Source organism: Panthera onca, chromosome B4 (assembly GCF_046562875.1).
Source record: "Panthera onca isolate mPanOnc1 chromosome B4, mPanOnc1 haplotype 2, whole genome shotgun sequence".
NCBI lineage: Eukaryota > Metazoa > Chordata > Mammalia > Carnivora > Felidae > Panthera > Panthera onca.
Window position 1 is genome coordinate 113,953,885 of NC_138345.1, and position 18,866 is coordinate 113,972,750.

The following is an 18,866-nucleotide window of genomic DNA, read 5'->3' on the forward strand; positions in this document are numbered from 1 at the left end:
CTCTAAGTCCAGGGGCACCTGAAGGGCTCAGTCTGTTAAGTGTCTAACTTCAGCTCAGGTCATGATCTCACAGCTTATGAGTTCGAGCCCTGAGCTGGGCTCTGTGCTGACAGCTCAAAGCCTGCAGCCTGCTTCAGATTGTATGTCTCCCCCTCTCTCTGCCCCACCCCTGCTCACACTCTGTCTCTCCTTCAAAAATAAATAAACATTAAAATTTTTTTTTAAAAATCCTGTGAGTCCAATAAATAATTATATGTATAAAGAACTCGTGGGGCGCCTGGGTGGCTCAGTCGGCTAAGCGTCCGACTTTGGCTCAGGTCATGATCTCCCAGTTCGTGAGTTCGAGCCCCGCGTCAGGCTCTGGGCTGACAGCTTGGAGCCTGGAGCCTGCTTCAAATTCTGTGTCTCCCTCTCTCTCTGCTCCTCCCCTGCTCATGCTCGGTCTCTCTCTCCTTCAAAAATAAATAAAAACATTAAAAAAATTAAAAAAAAAAAGAACTCGTTTACCCTTAAATCTCATTAAAGGGAAAGACTGAGTAAATTAACATCAAGATGGAAAACAGCTGAAGAAGAATACGCTAGATGCAAAGAACTATTAGTATTCCCATGTTCATCACAGCACTATTCACAATAGCCAAGAAGCGGAAAAACCCTTAATGTCCGCCAACAGATGAACAGGTAAAGAAAATACGACATATACATACAATGGAATACTATTCAGCCTTTGAAAAGAAGGAAATTCTGCAATTTGCAACAACAGAGATGAACCTCGGACATCACGCTAAAAGAAGTCAGTCAGTCACAGAGAGACAAATACTGTAGGACTCCACTGACATGAGGTATCGAAAGTAGTCAGACGCATAGAATCAGAGTAGAATAGAGGTTGCCAAGGGAGGGAGAAATGGGAAGTTACCAGCCAACGGCATAAAGTTTCAGTGAAGTGAGATGAGGAAGCTCTACAGGTCTACTCTACTAGAATTTAAAAGCCTTCAAAGGGGGTAGATCTGTTAAATGTGATCACAATAAAATAAAATTTAAAAAAGAATATGCTACATATTTAAACTGAAATTCTATAGTGCTCACAAAAAAACATGTCTAATATATAAGCTAGGAAGTTCTTGAGGATATACACATTGAACTCTTCAGAGGGAAGCACATTAGAGTCAAATAAAAAAAAACACTTCTGGAATTTTGGTTCCCAGGAAAAACACGGTAATAAGCGACTGGTATACTGAGCCCTCAGAAAAGTGCCTTTAAATGGTCACCTGGGTACTAAACTTAGATGAACAATGAAAGAAGGAATGACTTTAATATTGTTTAGTATTTCTTTGTAGTTTTGTTAATTCTTCACAATAATGAATGGAATGAGAAGGGAATGTCTTAAGCAAAATGGCTTTAGTGATTTCTCTTGCAATTATGAACTTCATTCCTAATTCTAAATTGAACATCAAAGCATACCCACGGTCTACATCCATGTGGAAAGTTCTAACAATCTGTAAATAAGTACAAAATGGTTAATATTTTCTATTCTTTTTTATTTATTTTTATTTGAGAGAGAGAGAGAGGGCGTGCATGAGCCAGAGAGAGGGGTGGGGGAAGAGAGAGAATCCCAAGCAGGCTTCACACTTGGTGAGGAGTCCGGTGCAGGGCTTGATCCCATGACCCTGGGATCATGACCTGAGCCAAAATCAAGAGTCGGACGCTCAACCAACTGAGCCACCCAGGCGCCCCATGTACTCTCTTTTATTTTTTAATAGAAAAAAATAATTTACAGTCACAGAATACATCTACTAGAAAGAAATGTTTTTTAATATCATCTTTAACAAATTAAAAAAACAAAATCAACAATTCAATAAGGATCCTTCCATTCTTCTTTATACAGATTTAAATGCTGTTGTGTAATTTATCAGTTACATTTATAATCAATAACCTTCCACTCACTGAGTTTAGAAATTACAGTATTTACTGAGCTAAACTCTCTCACAAAATAAGGCACAACTACATGATCACAAGTAGTAAACACAATACAAACAATGAATCCAAAACCTAAATGAGAAAATATTCATGCAAAAGTTTCTATAGAAACTATGAATATATGATCCAGTTCAAGGAAGTACAGAATGTCATATACATAACTGCATCATGTTACAATAAATTCATTACTTCTACACAGAAAGAACTTAGCTATTTCCAATTCTATTTTATACAATTTTACATAAATTTAGTAAGTTTATGCACAATATTCACATCTGCAACAATAACAAATTGATCATTAAAATTCAGGCAAAGGGCAATTAAGACACGATAATGTGTGGCACATTATAATTACAGAATGCCATTCATCAAGCTCATGTCTAGGAATACTAAATTGATGGCACATTTAACTCTTATGGATCAAATCATCCATGGTTTTATAGCCAAAGTGCATTAAAAAAAATTGCTATAGTCAAATAGGTCATGAATATCAAAATATATGATCATAATTTGCTCTCCACTTAGAAGCTAAACATTTTTATGCAAATGCAAAGTTAAAAAAAAGTGGCTTCAAAGTTCTCAAAACTATAAAATAATCCAAAGCCTTTCTAAGAGAGATGGGAAACTAACAAATTTGGCAGTTACTATTTAACATTACTGTGAGGAAACTATCAAACTAGCTAATTCCACATTAAGAGGTAGTTGAACAAAATGTTATTTGTACACTGCATTGAGGTCTTTGTGTTTCCCTCTTTTTTCTTCAAAATGAACTAATCCTATACCAGCAGCTTTGTCTTCTTCCTATGAAAAAAAAAATCTGTAGGTATACTCTATTGTACTCTAACCCAGCAAAACTTGATTTTAATTCACATTTCTATGCTGGGGTTTGGAATTTACTAACATGTGATGCCAACAGGCTTCGCATTAGAGCCAAGAGCTGGGACGTGCCAGCCCTAACTCACTGACAAATAGTACCAGCAAACATCTAAAACGTAGAGCCAATAAGAACTCAGAAGATGACTTTTTAGTTAAAAGAAAAAGAAAACCCTTTTTGTTTCCAAAACACGTTAAATTAGTGAGAGTTAATAAGCACACACACACAAAAGGTTCATTTCTGATAGCATTAGTGTAGTAGCCTATGGTAAATTATTCAGGACCTATAAAATGAGATTTAGCTAGATGAAAACTAGTGATTACTCAAACACATACAATTTTGTTTGTTGCCCTCCCGACATTTTTTTTGTGAATATGTGGGTGAGTGGATAAGACGGGAAAAGGCCTTCAGCGCACCCAGTTAGGAGATGAAGTGAACAAATATTCTAACCTAGAATCCTCATGAAGTTTTACTATCTTCAAAAAAAAAAAAAAAAGGTACTGTGAATATCTATTTTTCCAACATAGAAAATTTCTAAGTTTCATATTAACTTCCTTATATTTAAAGTGTAGAATTAAGACTCTTTGAAAGGATTTATAAGCATATGAAAATGCACAAATAATTTTAGCTCAATTTATATCATCCAGCTGTTGTTTTTAATAAAGAGTCATTGTATTTCTTCTTTATGTATGCTCAAGGATGTATGTCTATCCTAGTCTAGGGACACCATCAGGGTCCTTAATAGCTACTGACAGCAGGATTTACTTAACTGAGTTTTATAAAATAATTAAATGAATATGACAATCTCTTCATTTATCGATGTTACAGGTAAAGCATAAACCCGATAACTTTATTTCGGCATGATATTTGAAAGCAAGTGCATATTATAGACTATTGCAAACGAAATATTAACTCCCATTCTTCCTTATTATTACCAGATGATTACACTGCACAAATATATAACTTTATATTTTTTCTCTAGAAAGAATAAACCAATATTAATGACCTCTCTACAGATGTTTCCCAAATTAAGAAGACTATGATAAATTAAAGTTCAATTCCATTGTTCAGCATACAAATAAGCTAACTTTTAATTACCCTTAATTAGCCATTCTGTTTCAGTTCTGATTATAACTTTGGGATTCCGAAATATATTTGTTTTTGGTGATATTCTATTCTCCAATTGTTACTTTAAAGCAATTTCATAGCAGTATTTTTGCAAAGTGAAAAGATTTACCAGTAAATATGGAACCCCAAATTCATAACCATTTTAAATTTAAGTCAACTTCACAACTTTCAAAAATGTTTCCCTATTAGGTAAGAAGATGTAAAGTCGAATATTTAATGTCTCCTTCCCACGTGTATTTGTTTTCACAGATAAGACTAGAGCAATATCAGTTACTGGCTTTAAGATGCAAAATTATAAAACTATTACAGTGAAGCTGAGCTACAGTTCGAAAGGTTAAACCAAATAAAGGGAAAAATAGATCCATTAAAAAAGCAAACTCAGATTCCCAAAATGCTGGAGAGACAATCCGAGGGTATAACATAAAGGCTAATCTCCAAAACCTTCCTACTTACAAGAAACTGACAATAGAACCATTATACAATTTTTACGATTCATCCTCCAGCTGGGGGGTGAGGGTGGGTAGTTTTATAGAATTCTTAACAGTATGTGAGAGTTTAAACATGAGATAGAAAAAGACAAAGAAAAATTAACCCTAATCTTTAAAATACAACCCCAGGATAACCATAAAGTAAGCAAACTGATTTTACAGAGGTTTTCATAAAATCTACCCAAGAGAATTTAATCAATATTGTTAAAACAAAAACCATGTTCAAATTCATGGTTAGTACATATTTCAACATAAACTGTACTTAGAACACATGAGTAGTAAATTTATAACATAACAATGCAACTGAGCTATGGACCTATATATAAGAAAAAAAGAAAGTTTTATAGTTCTGTGCATGACTTCACCAAGAGAGTATCTAATGTAATAATAATATAATGTGCTATTGTGCAACATATATGATGTGATAACATCACCCATGTACATTTTTGTATACTAAATTTGGGAGAAAAAAGTAAGCTATGGAAGCGTATATTCATGTCATTTGTGAACAATGAAATTATATTTAAAAAAATACATTGCTATTTTCTGTCCAAAGTTTATTTACATTTCATTGGCTAATTCTAAACTTGGCATGAAAGCTGTTCCAGGGGTTAAATGGAAAAAAGTAATGAAAGATGAGCCCAAGTCTCACAAAAATAGAAGAGTTTTACTTGATATTGATAACATTCCAAAATATATGAATTCTAATTTGGTCTAATATTGCAACCACTGTCCAAATCAAATAGTAGTCCAAGACCTCTATTAAGTGCATTTATTAAAAATCTAATGTTAGTGTAATACTATTCTGAAGTTGTGATAACCCATTATCCTTGCAAGTCATTGAAACATGCATCACAGACACGAACAGGCTTCTTAGAAGATGGAGTTAAGGCATTTTTGGCCGAACACTCAGCACAGAAGATATTTCCACATTGTCTGCAGTGATGCTGTAAATGACAAAAATTAAACAATTTCAAGCATAAAAACTACACCAAAAGCATGATGAGATATAAGAATACTGCAAACTGCACTGTGAAGGTATATTAACTTTCAAGGGATTAGTGTATTATTTAAAAATATTTCAACATGTCAATTTAATCTCTTAATTTGAATGCTTTCTATTTCTCAGGTACTGTGCCAAACATCTGATATAAAATTCATCAAGAATTCTCAAAAGAACCTTCAGAGGCATTTAAAAAGTGATAATAAAGCACCTCGACCAGCTGAAAACCATTTCTATTTGCCAAGTGTTTCAGGCATAATTTCTTCAGTAGGAATATAAACTTCACATGGTATTATTCAGAATAAACATTTTTTTCATCTCTGCTTTTTCTTTAAAATAACCCAATGATGACTAAAACATATGAGTTAAACACATAATGACTAAACATATGGCCCAGTGGTTCAGAAAATGACTATTCCAGAGAGTAACTGAGTAGGAAGGCAAGGACTATACTTAAAACTAAAATTGAAATACATATGCTGACCAGAAACTAGACTGCATAAAATTTAATCATTCTATGTAGTTGTAAAGTTAACCAATAAATAGAAAAAATTTTTAAATCTGTCAAATACAAGATTTTGATGGTTAAAACATTAATTGATACTGAGAAATAAAATCCAGAACCACAGCAATATGAACAAAATCATTTACCCGTCTCACTGTTACTGAAAAGCCTTTCCCACAGGCCATGCAGTTTTGTACTTCATTGTCTTCCGCCCACTTCCTATTTAACGCTTGCGTGTGTTTGATCTATCAAAAAAAAAAAAAAGGGGGGGGGGGTGTGCATAGATTATAATACTCAACATTTTAAAGAATGATGGATAATTTCTTATTTGGTGCCCAAGTTTCTCAAAATTTAGACTTATAGGCACCATGGGATAAAATTTTAAAAATCAGAAATACTTTGGTTGGCTTCCATTGTCAAAAGCTGCTACACTCTTAAGTCTGAATGACAAATTAAGTCAAATTTTTACCGTCAAAGGCACCGGCAATTTCTAATCTTTGGTGATTTCCTAATCTTCTAACCCTAATGATCAATCCTTCCTAAGTACCCTGAGCACATGTTCAGATCACTTCTTTAACACATAGCAGCTCGTCTATTCCTTGATGTTTCTCAATTTTCCCAGAGCTGCCAATTTGTGAATGACAAGGCTTTCTAACTGATCCCTGGGATCTCTCAGATTAATTCTTTATCACTTTTATTCAACTATCCATAACACTTACAATATTGCTATACAGAGAGCAACCATTCAAAAGTTATTTATTAAATACAGGAGATTTTTTTTAAAGATTTAAAATACGCTGGGGTGCCTGGGTGGCTCAGGTGGTTAAACATCCGACACTTGGTTTTGGCTCAGGTCATGTTCTTGCCATCTGTGAGATCAACTCCATGTCGGGCTCTGCGCTGATGGCGTGGAGCCTGCTTGGGATCCTGTCTCCGCCCCCCCCCCCCCCCCCCGCCCCGGCCCCTCCCTTACTCAGGTTCTCTCTCTCTCAAAACAAAAAACAAAAAACAAAAAAGATTGCAAATATGCTTTTCACTAAGAGTTAACTCTAGACTGAAAAACAGCCTCACATTACCAGATGACTTACTTGAAGGGATTGATTTTCTCTGCCCAGCTCCTGCACCGCTGCGGTCGTATTATCCAGCTTTCTTTGCAATTCTAGTACTTTGGTTTGAAGCTTTTCTATTTCACCTTCTCCTTTAAGACATCTAGAACAGATTGCAAAGCAATCATTAATTTTTTAAAAAAAATTATCAAAGATCCTTCTAGAACAGAGATAAGAAACTACTTCGTAACCTCAAATATAATACTTTAATTTCAACTATCTGATTGTTTTAAGAGTTAGTTTTTAAATGGCTGCATAAATACCTGCGGGACCAATGTACTCTTCTCAAGACTCTTCTATTTTAAAAAATGTGGAAAAAGACAATCTTCTTGTCACTTAGAATGGAAACACACTAATTTTACGAGACATCAATCACCTTTCTAGTAGTGCTCTCCTTTCATCCTGATTATTCTGAACTGTGGCTTCTAATACTGCAATTTCACCCCGTAAGTCATCCGTCTGTTTCTCGAGCTCGCTGACTCTACGTTGACTAGACTGCCACTCCTTCTTTACGGTGCCCAAGTTTTCATTTAATGCTGTAATCTGCATGGTAAGTTTAGCTTCATTTTCTTCATGCTTCTTCATTCCTATTTCTTTTTCTTTTATTTCGGAATGCTGAGAAAAGGAAGAACAGTGAGGAAAAAACCTATTCCTAAAGTAATGCAAAATAAATTTCAGTTAGCTATTGAACTTAAAATACTGGCAACATAAGTAATACTACTTCTTCAGGAAAGAAGGCAGGAGAATGTATTCATGTCATACTAATAAAATTGATTCCACAAACATCTGTGTAATCTGAACTGGCTCAAAGGCCATAATGCTGAAATGAGAGTCAGCAAGCCTCTAAGAAGAACCACTAACATACAGCAATTTGAGGTTTTCGTTTTCCTCACTAGAACAGGGGAAGAACACATAGTTAGGGATAGCAAGGTGCCCTGGACACAAAGCTGGCATTTTCAGTCTCAAAATCCACATGTACCTTTTCTTCTATCAACCTGCCAAAAAACCAATTCCAAGCCATTCAACTCACTGTGTGAACTTGAAATCACAAATCTTCAACTAAAACATTCAGCCCTCAAGTTATGTGGGGATATTTGGACTTAATTCAACAGAGGAAAGCCAGATGCTTCCCATTTTGGCATGCACAATTTAGGGAAGGAAAAGTAGACTTTGGTCATCAAAATTCCACACTGAAGTTTCCGTTCTCCCTTATCAACACTCACTTGACCAAACAAATGAGTTTAACATCATCCGCATTCACGCCATTTACCTCAATCTACATAGCTGTGGATTTGTTTGTTTTCCTGGCACTAAAAGTGTGTTTATTTTTTATGAATTATGTTTCATTGAATTTTCACTTCTCTAAACCAAAATATAATTACAGACTAAAATATTTCCAATCACATATCAGCTATTTAAACAAATCAGATCTCCTTTCTCAATCAAAAAGTAAAATGCTAGGTAAGAGCACTTAAATCCTAACTTCCAAGTAGAAAAATCCTCTCTTACTGGATTGACTTACAAAATCAGTTACAAAACACACTCCCCACCATTAACTTACTGACCAGTTTAGCCTCCTTCTCAGTAAACTCTTTCTTTAGTTCATCTTCTTCCTTTTTCACCTGCTCTTTTAGCATTTGCTGGTTTCTCTTCTCCTGGTCAAGGGTTGCCTTCAGGGAATCTACTTTCCCTTGAAGCTCGAGTTTCTGCTGAATCAAAAGCTGTTTGGCATCCTTGAGATTTGTTACCTCCTATTGAAAAAGGCCGGAACTAAATCATCCTTTACAGTGACTATTTCAAAATGTAGCTGAAATTTATACAACTTATCCTAACAATATAAAAGAGTTTTAGCCTCTTCTCTTATGAGATTCCTAAAGTTCAGTATTTCAAACAACTGGTTAAAAAGACGCAAGATTATTTACTTCCTGCTCAACAATCATTTAAACTCAAGTGACACTTTACATGCACGTTTTGATGAAATTATGTGAAGAACCTCTATCCCTTATTTTCCCTTTTCTCACTTAGCAAGCATTTATTGGTCACCACTGAGGCATCACACACTGTGTTAGGTTTTAAGGATGCAGATAAAGGTTATATACATTACCTGCTTTAAGGAAGTCACAGTGTGTAAGAATATAATAACATAAAGAGGTAATAAGTTATAAAGCAAAATGGGAAGTATACTGATAGACATAAAAGGTGTTATTGAGAGCATTCAAGAGAGAATCTAACCTTTGAGAAAATGAATAACATTTTTACAAAGCAAATGATAGACAATTAGTTTCTTCAGCTGGCACCCTAGGTACACTTATGACAGGAAAAATGTTCCGAACAGAGTATTAAAAGATTTTAGGAAGAAAAACAACTGAAACAACAGAATCCCCTGAAAATCTTAATTCTAAACATAGGCATAATTTTCTTTAATTTTTTTTAACATTTATTTTTGGAGAGACAGAGAGAGACAGAGCACGAGTGGGGGAGGGGCAGAGAGAGGCAGGGACACAGAATCCAAAGTAGCTCCAGGCTCTGAGCTGTCAGCACAGAGCCCGAGGCGGGGCTCAAACCCATGAACCCTGAGATCAAGACCTGAGCCGAAGTCGGACACTTAACCGACTGAGCCACCCAGGCGCCCCAACATAGGCACAATTTTCTAAATCAACAGCTCTGTTGATTATCATCTCAACAAATCTAAACTTTTAGACCTACTTTGCTTTATTCACTAATCTGCAAACAAAAGGAACATAGTTTCAACACATGTATATGGATAACACACAACACAGGGAGGAGAGCAAGAGTATTTGTCAAAACAACAAAACTGCGTCTAGCACATAGTAGATTCTCAGTAAGATATATACACATATTTTTTATTTAAATGACAATAATACAGGATAGAAGGAGGGACAATGATTATCTTCACATACCTTTATGCTTTCTTGCTTGTGGGACTTGAGTTCTTCACTCAATTTAGCAATTTCTTTTTCCTGTCTACACTTAATTTCCTCTATCTCTGCCAATTTAGACTTTTCATTTACTAGTTCTTTTTCTTTCAGTGACTGTAGAAAAATAATTTAAAAATAATTTTAAGTAAATACTTAGCTTAAAACTAATGTCATGAGAATAACTGCTACTAGGCATGACATGGTCTCTGCCCCTTTCTACCTAAGTTAACGTGAGCAAACTACTTACCTTCACTTGCCTCTGTGTCCTTATTTACACAATGTGAACAACTAATAAGATCTTCATAAGCATTAGTTACTGTTAATACTGTGAAATAAGTAGTGTCTAAGCAAGGAAAGAACACTATAAAATTTAGCCTATCATTCTTATTCTTAACGCTATTATCCTTATTACTATTATTACTATCAATGCCTTTATTTAAGGTGCCTAGCTAGTAGTGTGACATATTACCTAATTTAATATCAATACTAAATATAAATAGCTCTTTTTAATCCTCATGTGATAAGCAACAAAGGTTTAGAGAATAAAGGTTTGGAGAAGTGAAATAATCTATTAGAGATATAGTCAAAATTACAACCGTTCTGACTGAGCTAAAGCCCTTGCAACAAAGGCCTATGAAACTCTCAGAATTTTCTAAACCCAAGACACAAATCATGAATATCATACCAGCTTCAATACCTCTACCTCCCCACAAAAACATCCCTTAATTTTTTTAACTAAAGAGACTTTCCGGAATTGCACAATTAAGATACACCACAAACTTCTGGAATTGTATACTTCAGAATAATATCTTATCAGCTAATGGAAATATATTTCAACCATGAAACCAAAAATAAAGTGCTTCCTAGAATCTGAATTTCTCTTTCATATAGCATCTTAACTTTTAAACATAGTGGTCTTATAATACAAGGCTTTAACTTTATTTTTTTTAAGTTTACTTTTATTTATTTTGAGAGAGAAGAGAGAGAGAGAGAGAGAGAGAGAGAGAGAGAGAACGAGAATGGGGAAAGGGCAGAGAGAGAGGGAGAGAGAGAATCCCAAGCAGGCTCTGCACTGTTAGCATCACGGGGCTCAAGCTCACAAAGAGGGAAATCATACCCTGAGCCAAAATCAAGAGTCAGACGCTTAACCAACTGAGTGACCCAGGTCCCAAGGCTTTCAACCGTATAACTCAGCATAATTTATGTAAAATACACTCCCATTTCCCTAAGAAAAAGCTGGCTCTAAATTTTAAGAACTGTAAGAATAAGAGGAGCCTGGCTGGCTCAGTTGGAACAGCATGAGACTTTCGATCTGGGGGTTGTGAGTTTAAGCCCCATGTTGGGTGTAGAAATTGCTAAAAAAAAAAAAAAAAAAAAAAGAAAAGTAATAATAATAATTAAAAAAAAAGAATTATAAGCATAAGAAGTATTTCTAGATCTTTTAATCTCATTCACACATCTAAAGAATGTTATATAATAGTGGTGGAGCTACGATACCTGTTTCTAAATAACCAGGGGTCTACAATGTGAAAAAGAGTTGTTTATAAAACTAAAAAGAGCAGTAAGAAAAATGAGTAGAAATGACAAGGGGGCTGTTAAGAAGTACTTCCCGGCATTAACATTCCAATTACCACGGTGTTGTATCAGAAACTAGAAGTCCATCTAAGGAGAGCTATTGAAGTAAAGTGATGCCCATATCGGAGAAGAGGTTTGACTAGATGATTTCTAAAGATACCGCAACTCTCAGATTCTAGATTCAGTCAGAAAATGAAATACCTTTTCTTTTTTAATATCTTGAAGCGTTTTACACTGCTCCTTCAACTGTTGCTCTTTCTTTGCTAAATCCTGCTCCAACGTAGCCGTGGAACTCTTCAGTTCTTGAATTAATTTATTTTGGTTTCCAATTTGATTTCTGTTTGAAATCAAGTCCTCCTGTGCTAGAGAAAGCTTCTCTTCTACAGACTTACAAAAAACAAACAAACAAACAAAAAACCAATTTCCCCAAATTATTGTATGTCTTTTTTTGTTGTTTTTAGCAAATGTCAACAGAAACATAACAGTGTAAGTATAGTAGAAAGCAATATACTATAAAAGGATAGCTTGTTATGCCCTTTAGTAAGATCATGTAAAAGAGAAAGGACACTAGACCATTAACTCTCTTGCCTACGAAAAACATTTTAGTGTAAAATATTTAATAAAACTGAAGCAATTCCAAAACCTCTAGAAATAGTAAGTACTACTAGCTAAGTGATATTAAGGACTATCAAATAAAAAGGGATCATATCGAACACATTTGCAATATGCGAAAATATATACATATATGTCCCTTGACATGCTGAAATCCTCAATAAATAGTCTTTGTCTTGGGAAAAAAACAAAAAACAAAAACCAACAACTGTATTTCACATCTGCAAACCTGATCAAGTGAACCAAAAGAAGAAAGTCCACCAGATACATGGGGTTCTGTTTCTGAGAAGGCCTTCACCCCATCCTCTTCACTTCCCATTGATGTGGCAGAAACAGTGTCGTCAGTTAACACTGTCCACAGTTACTGACTGTTCTAAAGCCCAGATATTTTGAGAAGCCAAAGCTTATGAAAAGGGCAAGCTTTTAGGCCCCTTAGATTTCAGACTGGGGTAGATATGGTAACAGGTGAGTAGTGGAAACTGGCAGGGACCTTGCCACTCTCAGTTGCAACTGCAAAGAATCAGAAGGGAAGGAAATGAACTCCATGATACTCTTCCACCATTTGGAAGACGTTCTCTTCCTTATTCTGGAGATACAGTTCCTTTGAAAAGGAGGGAGAAGATCTAATTTGGGAAGGATCCCTGCTGGCTAGGCTTGACTATAGTAAGCAACCATTGGAAAAGAAATAAATGAATACTTTTTAAATGAAGACTGTATTTAAAGGGTTTCTCAAGGTTCCCTAAAGAGACAGTGTATTCCTTACAAATAAACCCAGTTCTGAAGTCTTTCTGATATCAATGAAGTTTGATTTCCAGTGGCTTCTAGAGAACACTAAAAATCCCAAGGCTTCTTTTTAAAGAATCCTAAAGTCATCTAGTCCTTTACTAACCAAGCTGTTAGCCATTAACTGAGTATACTGGTAAGGTAAAAGACAGTCCTTAACTTAAAGAAGCTGGCTATGTAGCCCGAAAAACAGAACCACCACATAAAATGGAAGCTGTACGTAGCAGAAGAGCACTTGCTATAATGCCAAACGCACAGAAAAACAGTGAGTGCGAGAACTTTCCCTGAAATGTGTTTATGTAAGGCTCCATGGTACATGTGGGAACTGACATAAGCATCACAAAGGGTGAGAGTGATTTCAAATAAAGATAATAAAATTTGACAAAACCTAGCCCATATGGTCTATAGCAATTATTATTAGGTAACAGAGGTCCTGATCTAATACTAAAGAACACCAAGGCTTGCTAGAGCCTGAAATTAACAGCTCCCCCAATCTCTGACCACAAGAATTCCAAACTGCCCATGGTTTAAATAATACTCAATAAAATTTTAACTCCCAAGACCCAATGACTAAATCTTTAAAGTCAAGCTCAAAATCTGGGCTATGCTGACATACTGCTCTACCTTGTCTCTGAATATTTGTCAATGCCATTCAGTGATACACTGCCATGTATTTTAAATATTCCTTTTATCTTTCTTGTTATAGGCCATTTTATTTTCACCTACTCAGCATATCTTCCTTTGGGGAACTCCCGTCTCCCATTCAACAGTTTTGTGGGCCTATCTTTAACCCATTGACTCCCACTGGAACAAGCGAATCCCTGAGTAGATCAACTACCAATCTTGACCCTGAATACCACAATCGAATTACAGCAGTGTAGCTAAAAAAGAAATTTCTGCAGTGTTTTCTGGTAGCTATTGTTTTTTGTCTGCTCCACAATTTTACTCTTCTTTCAAAATAAACTTTTAAAATGTTTATTATTTTCTTGATGTCTGATTAAGTGATATAAGGAATAGTATAAAGATTTATATTTAATTCTAAACTTATTATCCTAGAATTTTCACTTTACTCAGGGTGCAAAATGTACAGTTACATTCCACTTCTACCTTTCTTCGACAGCAAAGAATAGCACACAGCACAGCCGTTTTGCAATATACAGTCAACAAACGTAAGTATTTCATAAATAATCCAGCAGATGGGGCTAAAAGCATGGATCAGACCAGCCTGTTTTCCATTCTACTGGTATCTAGATGTACAATGTCAGCCCACAGATGGCAGCCTTGACTTAGGTAGGTGTCATGCTACAAAGTTCTCAACCTCTCCCCTTCTCTCTCACATGCAACAAGATCATTCATCACTGAAGCAAAAGAAAAATAATGGCTGATAACCATCTCTTATTCTGGTCCATAAATATCATTTCAAGTTCTCGAGGAATTTACTTCTTCATCTTTTTTTTTTTTTTTTTTTTTTTTTTAGCTTCCTAAGTAGTTCAGATACTTCTCATTTTGGAAACATTAATAATAGAATTTAGCAATATTCTATTTCATATTTAAAAATCCTAGTGATGATAAAAGAGTAAAGGGCTGTGAATCACAAGAACTGAGGTCTAATCATGGTTCTGTTATTGTGCAATTCTGGGTCTGTCACAAACCACGCCAGGCCTCACTCAGTCTTGTCTGCAAAAGGAGGCTTTGGAATAGAGGACCTAGCCATGCCTCTTAACAATTGGAAAACTCCTCAGCAGGCTTGACTCTCTGCCCTTCTCTTTTTTTCTCCATGCCTTTGATTTGTTTTCATGTATAAAATTATTAGTATACAACATAGCTTTCGAGCATAATAAAAACCATTGTTGGCTTAATGAAAGAATATTGATCAAAGATCTAAGTCCTGTCACCATGTAATGCTCTTGGGTAAATAATACATCTGTATGAAAAAAAAGTGTGATTTCTATAGGACTTGTACAATCAATCATTAAGTTTCATCTCCTTGATCAGCTAAACACCCTTCTAATCCATCCATATTCCCCATCCTTACTGTTACTGCCCACACCGCCGTCGTGTGCACCTGGACCAAGTGCCGTCTCCTCTCTGGTCTCTACACTCAGCCCTGTTGCTCCAAAATCCACTCCTTACTCTCAGCCAGTCACTGGCCCAACCTACAGATCTGAGCAAATCTTTTCTGTGGTTCCCTACTGCTTTTACAATAAAGCCCAAACTCTTCCACAGACCTTCCCTGACTTTTAATAGTGTTCTAAAGGAAAAAAAAAAAAAAGAAAGAAAAAAAGAAAAAGAATTTAAAGCTACTAAGGGAGCATAGCAAATAAGACATTTTCTAAATGTCAGGTGGTATTTTTTTTCTTATAACAACTGGGCACCATGAAAATTTTTTGACCCAAGTTTCCTATTTCTTTGTCAAATCATTAGTGACCCCTAGTTCCCTCAGTGCCCTTGCAGCCTGTCTGCATCCAGCCCTCCTGTTTCATCCTGTCTCTCTCATTAATCTCTTCTGCTCCATCCTCCTGAACTTTAAGCCCAGTTCTAGTCAATTCACACCTTGATTAATGGAATTTGTGGAGGAAGGGAGACAGCCTCTTCCCTAATCTTCCTACGTCTTGTTTCCCCGGGTCCAATCCAAGCTATCTATAAACCTCTTCCTGGTTAAGTTGTCCAAAGTACTGTCTTCTTCATTTTATTCCTTCTTCATTTTATTCCAATCATCTTTGCTCCGCATCTAAGAAACCTCACAATTTGATCCCAATCTTTCCAAATTTATCCTCCAAACACAAACCAGCATGCTAGCAACTGGTAACTGTCTCCTGCCTTTGTTCGTTCCCTGCAGTACCTTTTCTCAAATGTGCCCCTGAGTGAAATGACCTTCCTCAGGACTCTCTATATATTCAAATTCTATATATCCTTGAGCACCTGTTCAAGTCCCACCTCCTTCAGAAAGCCTTCCTTATAACAGCCTATGATAAAATATAGACACAGTATATTTATGTTGTCTAAAAATATCCTGTGATTTTCAACAAAATTCTTCAATAATGTACTTTAAATTAACAAATTAAAAGAAACCAGAAAGGAAAGAAACAAAAAGCATAACATTTCATGATGACAAAAAAAAAAATAAATAAATAAAATAAAGAAAGAAAAGAAAAAAAAAAGAACTAGCTGAATCTTGTGGGAAAGAACACAAACGTTCCATTTATCTTAGGGAACTCATACTTTAATAACACTGCATAAAAATTATTTATCTTTTTTCCATATTCTTCATTTTAATAAACATGATACATTAATCAAATAGATTTGTCAAGAACAAACAATATATGTTTAGATAATTATTATTTTTTTTAATATATGAAATTTATTGTCAAATTGGTTTCCATACAACACCCAGTGCTCATCCCAAAAGTGTTTAGATAATTAGATTAAGGTTAAGTTTACTTTGAGCTATAATTTCCTAATTTTAATCATTAAACATTCTGGTAGTCTTGGGAAGCTGACCAACATAAAAACTAAAGTCAAAGTTATCTTTTTACATTTATAAGAAGACAGCTTTAGATAAGCTAATAATGTAGCAATCAGTATATTTCCAAATAATTTTACTGTTATGGATGTTATTTTTAAATGCCCATATTTAACATATATCATATTTTGTTATAATATAAAACAATTTCATTATTAAAAAGCATATTACTCCAAAAATAATAATTTAATAGAAAACAAGCATGATATTCCACAAATACTAACACTACCTTGTCTATCTGGTCTCAAATCAACCATTTAATGAATGCCTATAAACAACTTCCTAATATTTTTATGATATATTTTACTATACCTTAAGATCTTGCCTTGTGGCAAGAAGTTCAGATTCCTTCCCATAGAAATCAGATTGAAGCTGTTTTAGATTTTCCTGACTTTTTTCATAGGTATTTTGTAACACTGACATTTTCTCTTTCTCTGCTGCAAGTTCCTGGGCTGCTTGTATTGACTGCTGCTGTAATTTATTCTCAAGCTCTGTCTGGAACACACAATAGTTATTTAGAACAGTATGCATATCACAAACCAGTTACAAATACAAAATGAAATCCACACAAGAAGATCCCTGAGAACAAATTAAACTGTATTTATGCCCTAAAAAACTTAAGAGATTTACAAAATACAAAATCCAACAAGTCCCAATTTAAAAACCAAAAAATGAAAAAGCATTACATACAGAAAAAAGCATTTCACTGGATAGTCCCAAGTATCAATGTCTCAGGAGACTGAGAGTAACAACCACATTCTGAAGGAAGATACAGTGCTAGATGCTTTAGAAGATGATATAATTTAAGGTTGAACTAAGGGAAATTTCTATAGGAAAGAAATAAAAAAGTCATTACTGCGTTCATCATTTCTACTCCCTGAAATTCTAGAATAACTTAGGACATTTCTACAAGATCGTGTTTATTAACAACAAGGCAGAAAAAGAAATCTTGCAAAGATCTGACTCCTCTAAACGCTAAACTTGTCTTTAGTCTTTATGAAGACTCAGAAGATACACACAAATTATGACATAATTAAAATATATGTGTGCAGAGTATGAAAATAAGCACTGGCTTTTAAAATAAATACACTACCTCAATGCAACTTCTTTTTAAATGACCAGTGACCCCCTTGTTCCAAAACCCACTATTCATGTCCTTGTCCACAGCTGACTTCACCTCCCAGCAGTACTTCAAACAGTTGATGATGTTCCCTCCTAGAAACATTCTTCAACCTGGTTTCCAGGGCACCTATCTCATTGGTCATTCCTTCTTAAATTTTTTTACAACCTCCTCTTCTTCTGTTTAACCTCTCAATATTGTAGGATGCCAGGGTTCTGACCTTCTTTTATTCCATATACAGTCTCTCTCTCTCTAGAAGATCTGAACTATACTCAACTATGGCTTTAAATATCATTTATTGACAACTGACTCCAGAATTTGTGTCTCTAGCCCCGATCTCTCTGCCTGAACTCTGGGCTCATTATAACTGAGTACTTCCCTGACCTCTCCACCTCAGTGACTGACAGAGATCTATCTCAAGCAGAACTCTTGATTCCTGACAGCAAGGCTGCTCATCAAAAAGCTTCTTTCCTCCAATAAATATGGTCATCTATCCACTTGCACAAGCCACAAATGTAGAGTTCTTTTTTTTTTTAAGGTTGATTTATTTTTGAGAGAGAGAAAAAGAGAGACAGAGTGTGAGTGGGGGAGGGGCAGAGAGCGAGGGAAACACAGAATCCGAAGCAGGCTCCAGGCTCTGAGCTGTCAGCACAGAGCCCGATGCGGGCTCGAACCTACAGGCCACGAGATCATGACCTGGGCCAAAGTCGGCCACCCAACCAACTGAGCCACCCAGATGCCCCTGTAGAGTTATTCTTGATTCCTCTTTCCATCACCTCTCATCATCTAATCTATCAGCAAGTCCTGATGACCCAAACTTCCAAAATGGATTTTCAAATCATCCACTTCTAACACTTTAATTCATTCTATCATCATGTACTGTCTGGACTATTGCAACCATTTTTCAATGTCTTCTCTGCTTGCTCCTTTATCTCTCTGTAGTTAGACTGCACCATTTTCTGCTCAAAATTCTCCAATCGATTCTAATTATCCTTAGAACAAAGTATATTATTCTCTGTTACCTTCTAATCTATAAATCTTCATGCATATGCTTTGGCCCTTATTTACTTCTCTGAGCTCATTTCATATTACTCTTCCTCTTTCCCATCACACTTAACCTACATTGGTCTTCTGTTTTTAGAAAATACCAAGTTTGTCATAGCTTAAGGTCTTTGCACTAGTTGTCCCCTTGGACCTTTGTATGGACAGCTCTTGTCTTTCAAGCTCAAATCTCTT

At 35.4% G+C, this 18,866-nt stretch overlaps 1 protein-coding gene across 2 annotated transcripts in view; it reads right to left on the minus strand.

Moving 5' to 3' along the window:
• Window positions 1-1,786: 1,786 nt before the first annotated feature.
• The window catches only part of EEA1 (early endosome antigen 1), a 114,674-nt gene continuing 97,594 nt past the window's right edge, over window positions 1,787-18,866 (minus strand). For both annotated transcript variants that reach the window (XM_060656787.3, XM_060656786.3), the window contains 8 exons: window positions 16,823-17,005; window positions 11,794-11,979; window positions 10,000-10,131; window positions 8,644-8,829; window positions 7,455-7,693; window positions 7,061-7,181; window positions 6,119-6,217; window positions 1,787-5,411 (listed from right to left, as the gene is read on the minus strand). In XM_060656787.3, coding sequence (XP_060512770.1) covers window positions 5,289-5,411; window positions 6,119-6,217; window positions 7,061-7,181; window positions 7,455-7,693; window positions 8,644-8,829; window positions 10,000-10,131; window positions 11,794-11,979; window positions 16,823-17,005 — 1,269 coding nt within the window. In that variant the 3' untranslated portion in view covers window positions 1,787-5,288. The remainder of the gene's footprint in view (window positions 5,412-6,118; window positions 6,218-7,060; window positions 7,182-7,454; window positions 7,694-8,643; window positions 8,830-9,999; window positions 10,132-11,793; window positions 11,980-16,822; window positions 17,006-18,866) is intronic.